Consider the following 11650-nt stretch of genomic DNA (forward strand, 5'->3'; position numbering starts at 1 on the left):
AAACATAAAGATGTTTAATTTACAATACTTACATATTCCTTAATGTCCTTGGATTTCACAGCTTTATAAGAGTAATATGCAGGGTACAGAGTGCCAAATATTAGCCTGCAAGAGACAAACACAAAATTGTATTAGATTATTGTAGGAACCTTCTACAATATCTCAAAGGCTGCAACCAGTGGCAGACATAAGTCACTTAGAGAAGATTTTTTACCAGATTTTTCATATTGAACTGGACACACGATGTTGTAGTGACTGCAGAGTGTAATCAAATTTATTGGCACCTAATGAGCTAATTTGTGGGTGTTTTCAAATAGTTTTCACTGGGGGCTTATACCGTATTATAGCATGTATATTCTTGTACATAGGAGGCAGTATTATAGTAGTTATATTCTTGTAAATAGGGGGCAGTATTATAGTAGTTATATTCTTGTACATAGGTGCAGTATTATAGTAGTTATATTCTTGTACATAGGAGGCAGTATTATAGTAGTTATATTCTTGTACATAGGAGCAGTATTATAGTAGTTATATTCTTGTACATAGGAGGCAGTATTATAGTAGTTATATTCTTGTACATAGGAGCAGTGTTACAGTAGTTATATTCTTGTATATAGGTGCAGTATTATAGTAGTTATATTCTTGTAAATAGGGGGCAGTATTATAGTAGTTATATTCTTGTACATAGGTGCAGTATTATAGTAGTTATATTCTTGTACATAGGGGCCAGTATTATAGTAGTTATATTCTTGTACATAGGGGCAGTATTATAGTAGTTATATTCTTGTACATAGGAGGCAGTATTATAGTAGTTATATTCTTGTACATAGGAGCAGTATTATAGTAGTTATATTCTTGTACATAGGAGGCAGTATTATAGTAGTTATATTCTTGTACATAGGAGCAGTATTATAGTAGTTATATTCTTGTACATAGGAGGCAGTATTATAGTAGTTATATTCTTGTACATAGGAGCAGTGTTACAGTAGTTATATTCTTGTATATAGGTGCAGTATTATAGTAGTTATATTCTTGTACATAGGGAGCAGTATTATAGTAGTTATATTCTTGTACATAGGAGCAGTATTATAGTAGTTATATTCTTGTACATAGGGGCCAGTATTATAGTAGTTATATTCTTGTACATATTGGCAGTATTATAGTAGTTATATTCTTGTACATAGGAGGCAGTATTATAGTAGTTATATTCTTGTACATAGGAGCAGTATTTTATTAGTTATATTCTTGTACATAGGAGCAGTATTATAGTAGTTATATTCTTGTACATAGGGGCAGTACTATAGTAGTTATATTCTTGTACATAGGAGGCAGTATTATAGTAGTTATATTCCTGTACATAGGGGCAGTTGTTATGAATGAGTCACCGTAGGAGGCAAAAACAGAAATACTAGCTAAGTCCAGAAAACCAGAGAAGTTGGCAGCTATCGGATTGCAGACCACTGAACCTAACAACAACAACTAGCAGTAGCCGTGGGGGGTTCCTACGGTGCCCTAGACCCCTCGATCACAGCCGGAGAACTACATAGCCTAAAGACAGAAAGGGAAATCTAAACTGCCCCAGAGCAGACCCCAAAGCAATAGGCAGCCCCCAACATATAATGACGGTGAAGCAAGATGAAAAAACACTCACACAGATAGAAAGATAGGCTGAGCAAATGATGGGGCCCAAGCTAACTAAAAAGGACAGAATAGAAAAGCTGCTGTCTGCAATCCGCCAAAACCCTCTCAGAATCAAGAGCCAACAGACTGATAGGGAAAAAAGCCCTGAAGATGCTAGGCTTCAAAAAGACTATATCAGTACTCAGGTATTATCTGAAGACAGAGCAAAAAGGAATTCAGCTCACCCAGCAGGGAAAGGCAGAAATCCAGAAAAACAAGGCAAAACAAAACCAAAACACAAATGCAAAAAGTAGAGCAGAAAACTTAGCTTTTGAGGAGCAGGAATCAGACTGGTCTCCAAGAATCCCTCAGAGTAATCACCCGCAAGGCAGAAGGGCGTCGGCTGCCTTATATCCAGTCAGCAATCCCAGTCACCCAGTCATCATCATTCTGCTCAGGTGCTTTGTAATCAGCCTCACTACCTTCCTTTACCAGAAGAGGGAGTTCATCAGACCTCAATGGTGAAGGGGAAAATGAACTCACAACAGGCAGTATTATAGTAGCTATATTCTTGTACATAGGGAGCAGTATTATAGTAGTTATATTCTTGTACATAGGGGCAGTATTATAGTAGTTATATTCTTGTACATAGGGGCAGTATTAAAGTAGTTATATTATTGTTCATAGGGGCAGTATTATAGTAGTTAAGTTATATTCTTGTACATAGGGGCAGTATTATAGTAGTTATATTCTTGTACATAGGGGCAGTATTATAGTAGTTATATTCTTGTACATAGGGAGCAGTATTATAGTAGATATATTCTTGTACATAGGGGGCAGTATTAAAGTAGTTATATTATTGTTCATAGGGGCAGTATTATAGTAGTTAAGTTATATTCTTGTACATAGGGGCAGTATTATAGTAGTTATATTCTTGTACATAGGAGCAGTATTAAAGTAGTTATATTCCTGTACATAGGAGGCAGTATTATAGTAGCTATATTCCTGTACATAGGGGCAGTATTATAGTAGATATATTGGGGCAGTATTATAGTAGTTATATTCTTGTACATATGGGGCAGTATTAAAGTAGTTATATTCTTGTACATAGGAGCAGTATTAAAGTAGTTATATTCTTGTACATAGGGAGCAGTATTATAGTAGTTATATTCTTGTACATAGGGGCAGTATTATAGTAGTCATATTCCTGTACATAGGGGCAGTATTATAGTAGTTATATTCCTGTACATAGGGGCAGTATTATAGTAGTTATATTCTTGTACATAGGAGCAGTATTAAAGTAGTTATATTCCTGTACATAGGAGGCAGTATTATAGTAGCTATATTCCTGTACATAGGGGCAGTATTATAGTAGATATATTGGGGCAGTATTATAGTAGTTATATTCTTGTACATAGGGGGCAGTATTAAAGTAGTTATATTCTTGTACATAGGGAGCAGTATTATAGTAGTTATATTCTTGTACATATGAGCAGTATTATTGTAGTTATATTCTTGTACATAGGGGCAGTACTATAGTAGTTATAATCTTGTACATAGGGGCAGTATTATAGTAGTTATATTCTTGTACATAGGGGCAGTATTATAGTAGTTATATTCTTGTACATGGGAGGCAGTATTATAGTAGTTATTGTTATGAATGGGTCACCGAGGCGGGAAAAAAAAGCAACAAGCTAAGTCTCAGAAAACCAGCAGTAGTCGTGGAGTGTTCCTACGATGGTCCTAGACGCTTCATCACGACCGGAGAGCTACATAAGCCTAAAGCAGGAAAAGAGGAAAACTAACTGCCCCAGAGCAGACCCCAAAGGAAAGACAGCCCTCCACATGTATAGACGGTGAAACGAGATGAAAATACAAACAAAGGCAGGAAAATAGGCTGAGCAAACGATGGGGCCCGGCTAACTAAAAAGGACAGGAAAGGAAAGACACTGTCTGCAATCTGCCAAAAAAAACCTACAAAAATATTGTCCTACACTTCTGATAACAAAATTAACCCTGAAGTCACTAGACTTCAAAACCTATATCAGCACTCTGAAATATTCTGAGACAGAGCAAAAAGAGACAAATCTAATAAGGGACAAAAAGCAGATTGGCAAATACTGATAAATAGGAGTGGAAATTCAGCATAGCCCCAGCAGGGGCAGGCTGATTACACAAGAAACTGTCACAACGTTCAATGGCGTATATTGTTGTACATAGGGGCAGTATTATAGTAGTTATATTCTTGTACATAGGGGGCAGTATTATATAGTAGTTATATTCTTGTACATAGGGGGCGGTATTATAGTAGTTATATTCTTGTACATAGCAGCAGTATTGTAGTAGTTATATTCTTGTACATAGGAAGCAGTAGTATAGTAGTTATATTCTTGTACAGGGGGTGGTATTATAGTAGTTATGTTTTTGCACATACAGTTGGAGCAGTTTTACTGTCTTGTACATAGAGGGCAGTATTATATTATATTGTTGCATACATGCAGTTCGGAAGTTAGTACTGTTTTCAACAATTATAAATTGTAATTTCTCTTTCCATTATACATGATAAATTCCATTACAATGCATGGCACACTGTACAACAAATACATAAAAGTCAGACTTTCATCCTTTGCAAGATGCACAATAACATGATAAGTGTCAGGACAGCCATGCTGTAGAGCAGATCATCACTAATTTTCCATTTCCTTCATTTCCTTTCACCAATGTATCTGAAGATACAGTGTCTGCCAAGGAAGCAGGCGTTGTAAATCATTCATAGAACAAAGAGACTCCCTGAGCCAATGTGATAAAGTACATGCAGACAGATATAACAAGAGATGACTGAATAAGCGGAACCTCAATGTTATATTTATTCCCACCTCCTCCGCAATCTTGGCAGATATGTATATTTAATGCACAGGGCTCAGGGTTGATGCACATTCTAGCAGAGAAGCAAGCATGCTAGTCACACTATTAATGAATGTAGGATGAAAATGGCCATTTGGGTCGATGCGATTCAATCGGAATATGGTTACTGAACTTGATTAAGTCCAAGGCTGCGTTGACACGTTGGCCGGCGACTAAGGGATAACAATGCGATAGGTGGTCCGCAATTGGACATGCCTGATCAACATCTCACCCGACCATCAGTCGGCCGGTGCTCCAATGCACATTAAACCATAGGCCGAACCAGGCGTTATGTAAAGGTGCATGATAAATAGGAAACAGCATTCCAAGAAACGCTCATTTCTGAATAACCGCATAGTCTAAACAGGCTACCAATCATCCGACAAACTAACAAAGTGCTCGTTCGTCGGGTGAAATGATCATCGTCCTTGGCAGCGCATCGTTCTCCTTAACAGGACCTGTGCTGACGAGAACAACGGCAACCTAAGTGCACAGAGCAATCTACTACATTTCATTCAATGAGAACTTGAAGCACAGTCGGCCTGTGTAAACCGGCTATTAACACATTGCTGATCAGTGCACTGTGCAGTGTCAATGGACCTTAAATCCAAGAGTCCATATTGTATCTCCAGCTTTAGCATAGAGGTTTGTGGCATGCTGTAGATAAAGTCATATTAAATATATATTATATATATATACTACTATTCGGAAACCCACGTATTCCAGTACAGGGGCTCTTCCGACCTCCCATTACACATTCATACTCGTTAATATGGAGTCAGCCCCTCTGCAGATATAACGGCTCCCGCTCTTCTGGGAAGGATTTCTACAAGATTTTGGAGGTGACTGGGAATTTTTGAGCATTTTTTAGGTCAGACACTGATGTTGGGGAGATCCCAGGCTCACAATCTCCGTTCTAGTTCATCCTGAAGGTGTTGGATGGGGTTGAATTTGTGGCTCCCTGATCCACCAATCTATTCAATGGTATCCGAGTCCTGAGGATGTGGATGACTGGCGGGGGGAGGGGGCCTGGTGCCAAGCGGTGCAGGGCCCCCCTAGCTTACAGGTTCCATAGTGGCCGTATGACTGTGGCAGGAACAATGCAGTCATGGGGTAACGTCCTCCTGGTAATCCCCAGACTCCTCCATCAGACGCAGATAGACAAGTGTGATTCGTCACTGCCCAGAACACGTTCCCTCCAGAGTCTAGTAGTGGCGGATGATTAACACCAATCAAGCTGGAGTTTATTCACCAGGGCAATGGGGCTGGTGGATGTTATACACCGGGGCAATGTGGTTGGATGCTATATAGTGGGGCAATGGGGCTGGTGGATGTTATACACCGGGGCAATGGGGTTGGATGCTATATAGTGGGGCAATGGGGCTGGTGGATGTTATACACCGGGCAATAGGGTTGGAAGTTATATAGTGGGGGAGTGGCGTAGCGTGGGGGGGGGCGGTCCGCCCCAGGCGGCACGTGTGTGGGCGCGGCAGCAGCAGCAATTCCTCTCCTCTGTGGGAGAAGCGCGGAGGCACAGTGCAGCAGCACTGCAGCAGATTTTGGCGGCGAGGGCAGGTGGGTGCCATTTGGGATGTTGGTGTTTTATGTGAAGTACTGGCAGAAGACCTGTCCTGTGGGCATCGGGCGCATGCTTATGACGTAAGCGGTCTTCTTGGCCGGGATTGGCCGGCAGCTTACTGGGCTCCATGGGCTGGATGGTGTCTCCCTGGGCGATAGAGAAGTCCAGATCAGGTCAGCAACACAGGAAGTTGTAATACAAGGGATTTCCTTCTAACACAGAGGCAAGAACAAACCAAACACACGTCGGAGAGCCAGCACTGTCCTCTGCCCCGTGCAGCTCCAGCAGGCACGTCAGTAGCACCAAGAGCTGGCAGCTCCCTGCATAACACACAGACTGGCCATAATCGGGTGCATTTACTGTATGCTGCTTATACGGCGCCAACATATTCTGCAGTGCAGTACAGAGATCACAACCACGTCAGTGATCTCCCTACTACACACACAATAGGGCCAATATCTGGGGAACGCAGCCCCTCATATGATTACAGAGTGTGGGACATAAAGGGGCATCCACCCATGCCGAGGTCATCCTGGGCTGATGTATACCCCCTGAGCCCCCACGTTTACACTAATCCATGAGATCCTCGTCATTATACGCCATTGAACGTTGTGACGACATACGGTCCGCATGAATAGTACACACTGGACGGAGCAGCCGTGGAGTCTCAGCGCGTAATGTATACACCTCTGTACTAATGGCTGCTGAGCAGACACTTTGCTACTTTTAATCTGTTTGGTACTGAAAAAGATATTGATGTTAACAAGAATCCTATGTCTTTGTCTGTGATCCGTAATGTCCTTTCTACAAGATTCTTGTTTCCTACATGCGCTGTAGTTTATACATAAAGTTACATCTACGGTCATAAAATGAATGGTGAGGCGGTAGACTGCAGTTCACACTGCCCTGTTTTCTGCTACGTTTTTTGGAACTGTCAAACAGAATAATGTCATAAATGGATCTGTTGTATAACCGATGTAAATGTAAGCAGAGAAGCCCCTTTGCTCATTATGGGGTCTGTCTGGGTTCCGTTATGTATCAGTTTTTGGAACAGAAAAAAAAAATCTTGCCTGATGCAGTGGATCAATTATTTTTTACATTTTTCCTATATCCAAGAAATATCATTTCTCCTTGCGGTACTTATGAAGATGAAAGTCTAGAAATTTAGAAATAATAACAGCAGAGTTAGTAGCAGACTAAAAATTAGATCTTTGAGTGTAGTGTGGGCTATTCGGATGCTTCCGGATTATCAACGACCAAAGGGGCGGCAAATTTTTCGACCGCCCAGGGCGCCACAAACAGTTGCTACGCCACTGAGTGGGGCAATGGGGCTGGAAGTTATATAGAGGGGCAATGGGGCTGGGTCTTATACACCGGGCAATAGGGCTGGAAGTTATATAGCGGGGCAATGGGGCTGGAAGTTATATAGCGGGGCAATACGGCTGGAAGTTATATAGCGGGGCAATAGGGCTGGAAGTTATATAGCGGGGCAATGGGGCTGGAAGTTATATAGCGGGCAATGGGGCTGGAAGTTATATAGTGGAGCAATGGGGCTGGAAGTTATATAGCGGGGCAATAGGGCTGGAAGTTATATAGCGGGGCAATAGGGCTGGAAGTTATATAGCGGGGCAATGGGGCTGGAAGTTATATAGCGGGGCAATGGGGCTGGAAGTTATATAGCGGGCAATGGAGCTGGAAGTTATATAGCGGAGCAATGGGGCTGGAAGTTATATAGCGGGGCAATAGGGCTGGAAGTTATATAGCGGGGCAATGGGGCTGGAAGTTATATAGCGGGGCAATGGGGCTGGAAGTTATATAGCGGGCAATGGAGCTGGAAGTTATATAGTGGAGCAATGGGGCTGGAAGTTATATAGTGGGGCCATAGGGCTGGAAGTTATATAGCGGGGCAATAGGGCTGGAAGTTATATAGCGGGGCAATGGGGCTGGAAGTTATATAGCGGGCAATGGAGCTGGAAGTTATATAGTGGAACAATGGGGCTGGAAGTTATATAGTGGGGCCATAGGGCTGGAAGTTATATAGCGGGCAATGGAGCTGGAAGTTATATAGTGGAGCAATGGGGCTGGAAGTTATATAGCGGGGCAATGGGGCTGGAAGTTATATAGCGGGGCAATAGGGCTGGAAGTTATATAGCGGGGCAATGGGGCTGGAAGTTATATAGCGGGGCAATAGGGCTGGAAGTTATATAGCGGGGCAATAGGGCTGGAAGTTATATAGCGGGGCAATGGGGCTGGAAGTTATATAGCGGGCAATGGAGCTGGAAGTTATATAGTGGAACAATGGGGCTGGAAGTTATATAGTGGGGCCATAGGGCTGGAAGTTATATAGCGGGCAATGGAGCTGGAAGTTATATAGTGGAGCAATGGGGCTGGAAGTTATATAGCGGGGCAATGGGGCTGGAAGTTATATAGCGGGGCAATGGGGCTGGAAGTTATATAGCGGGGCAATGGGGCTGGAAGTTATATAGCGGGGCAATGGGGCTGGAAGTTATATAGCGGGGCAATGGGGCTGGAAGTTATATAGCGGGGCAATGGGGCTGGAAGTTATATAGCAGGGCAATGGGGCTGGAAGTTATACACTGTGTTCCAATTTATTATGCAAAAAATATTTCCTCATATTTTCTCTAAATTACCTATATGAATTGCAGTCATTGTTATTTTCCAGTCATCTACTATTCTAGTATAATTGCAATGTTTTTGAACAAACTGCCTATGAAAACAGTATATTTTTAAAAGTAAGAAACACTCAAAATGCATGTTCCAAATTATTATGCACAGCAGAGTTTTCAACCTTTTTATTTTTATTTTGAACAAAAAAATGGTCAATTGTGAAATTATAAGCATTATCAGCTTATTACAAAATAAAATCAAACAGTTTTCAAGTCAAAACTTTATTCTAGGTGATGTTACATTTGCACATAGGACCCCTTGTTGGAATGAAGCTTCTGAACTCTCTCGTCCATTGAATTTGTCAGTTTTTGGATGGTTTGTGCTTCAATTGTTTTGCATGTGGACAGAATCCTCTCCCAGAGCTGTTGCTTAGATGTGACCTGCCTCCCACCATCATAGACACTCCTTTTGATGATGCTCCAGAGGTTCTCAATGGGGTTGAGGTCAGGGGAAGATGGTGGCCACACCATAAGTTTGTACTCTTTTATGCCCATAGCAGCCAGAGATGCAGATGTGTTATTTGCAGCATGAGACGTGAGACGGTGCATTATCATGCATGAAAATGATCTTGCTGCGGAAAGCACAGTTCTTCCTCTTGAACCATGGCAGGAAGTGCTGTTTTAGAATCTCCACATAGATTATGGAGTTCATCTTTACCCCTTCAGGGATCCTAAAGGGGCCGACAATCTCTCTCCCCATGATTCCAGCCCAAAACATTACTCCACCTCCTCCTTGTTGGCGCCTTAGCCGTGTTTTCATGGGGTGTCCAACAACCAGCCATCCTCCACTCCATCCATCTGGACCATCGAGCGTCGCACGGCACTCATCAGTGAACAAAACAGTTTGGAAGTCAGTCTTCATGTATCGTTTGGCCCACTGGAGCCGTTTCTGCTTGTGTGCAGTGGATAGAGGTAGTCGACAGGATGGCTTACGCACAGCTGCAAACCTCTGAAGGACCCTGCATCTTGTTGTTTGGGGGATGTTGGAGGCACCAGCAGCTTTAAAAACTTGCCTGCTGCTATGACAAGGCATTTTTGCAGCTGCTCTTTTAACCTGACACAATTGCCTGTTGGAAAGAGTCCTCAATTTTTCCTTATCAGCACGCACGCGTGTGTGCTGGGAATCAGCTACATACTTCTTGATTGTGCGATGATCACGATGAAGTGTCTTGGCAATGTTGATTGTAGTCATGCCTTGACCTAAATGCTCCACTATTTGTTGCTTCTCAGCAGCCGACACATCCTTTTTCTTTCCCATTTTGGCAAAAAATGTAGGCTGCTTAATAATGTGGAACAGCCTTCTTAAGTAGTCTTGCCTTTATTTGGACACACCTGCCAAACTAATTTGCACAGGTATCTGCAATTGCTTTCAGTGATATAAAGAGCCCTGACACACATCACCATCAATGAGTTTAAATGACAAACAAAAAAATTCTAACCTTATCACTCCTAAACTCTTTTTGCATATTAATTTGGAACAGTTTATAGTGGAGCAATGGGGCTGGAAATTATATAGCGGGGCAATGGGGCTGGGCCTTATACACCGGCAATAGGATGTTATATACGGGCAGTGGGGCTGGAAGTTATATAATGGGGCTGGGTGTTATACACCGGGTGGTGATGGGTTGTATGTTACACACTGGGGCAATAGGGCTGGACGTCATACACCGAGGTAAATAGGGCCGCACGTTATACACTGGGAGCAATAGGGCCGGACGTTATACACCGGGAGCAATAGGGCCGGACGTTATACACCGGGAGCAATAGGGCCGGACGTTATACAACTGGGGCAATGGGGCTGGAGGTTGTATAGCAGGGTTGGATGTTATACACACAGGGGCAAAAGGGGCTGGGTGCTACACACCAGGGGTGATGGGCTAGATGTTACACACCGAGTGTAATGGGCTGGATTTTATACATTGGAGAAATGACACTGGATGAAAAACCTGAAGTCAGTGCTTTAACTTTTAACAGCTATGATTCATGGAGGCAGGACCCGATTCTCTGTCTTTAGAGACCATCCGCTTTTCCATAAGAACTCATAAGAGGTTGCATGCTCATCTCCTATCTACACCCCCCTAGCCGATGCTTTTATTCTATGCCACACCCTGATTCTTCCCTGCAGATGTCCGCAGCATCGACATGACCCCGGCAGCACTGACCATTCGCATCTTCTGCATCAGATTACTATGAAGACAGTTCTACATTCAGGCATGAGCTGCCATTAGGAGGCATGATGGCCCATGGGTACGGCTGGCAGGGGCCTCAACCAATCTGTTAACAGGGATTTTGTGTTAAACGGGGGTAAAAGCTTCATCCCTCCAATGTACAATGCAAGACTGAAAGTGTGTCCACTGATCATATAATGCACAGTATATAATCTCTTCCCACATACTGCTTACTACTAACTGAATTCAATGCAAGCATCGGTGACCTATAAATTGGCACATGTCATCCGCAGATAAGGGGGTACAATCACAGGGCTCTGTCAGCGCAGCAGCCCCCGCAGTTCATCCCAGGCAGCATCCTGGCACATCAAAGCCTTCTGCTTGGAAACATTGCTTTTATATTCATCTCCCAGCACAAAGACACTCGACGCTGAATCACAACACGCTGACGGCGATACATGACGCAGTGTACGGGAGGAGGACTGTCCATATACCGGCTGACATTAGTGATGAGAATACGTGCTGGGATAAGGTGTCATAGGATAAGTTGCTATATGAGCATGCTCAGGTGCTAATCGAGTGACTTAGGCGTGCTTGAAAAATATGCTCAAGTCCCTGCGGCTGCATGTCTTGCGGCTGTTCGACAGCCTGTTTGTTAGGCTATCCCTTAATGCGTCGAACAGCCGCGAGAC

At 43.0% G+C, this 11650-nt stretch overlaps 1 protein-coding gene across 3 annotated transcripts in view; it reads right to left on the reverse strand.

Annotated features, from left to right (window-relative positions):
• Positions 1–5866, reverse strand: part of REEP1 (receptor accessory protein 1) — a 67296-nt gene extending 61430 nt beyond the window's left edge. Inside the window, exons 1-2 of one of the 3 annotated variants that reach the window (XM_073562076.1) lie at positions 5242–5866; positions 33–105 (exon numbers count right to left, since the gene is read on the reverse strand). In XM_073562076.1, the coding sequence (XP_073418177.1) occupies positions 33–105; positions 5242–5282 (114 nt within the window). In that variant the 5' untranslated portion in view covers positions 5283–5866. The remainder of the gene's footprint in view (positions 1–32; positions 106–5241) is intronic. The other 2 variants (XM_073562075.1, XM_073562074.1) reach the window with 2 other exon arrangements.
• Between the last annotated feature and the right edge of the window lie 5784 nt (positions 5867–11650).

This window comes from Dendrobates tinctorius, unplaced genomic scaffold, assembly GCF_039654945.1.
Source record: "Dendrobates tinctorius isolate UK_male_01 unplaced genomic scaffold, ASM3965494v1 ptg000334l, whole genome shotgun sequence".
Lineage (NCBI taxonomy): Eukaryota > Metazoa > Chordata > Amphibia > Anura > Dendrobatidae > Dendrobates > Dendrobates tinctorius.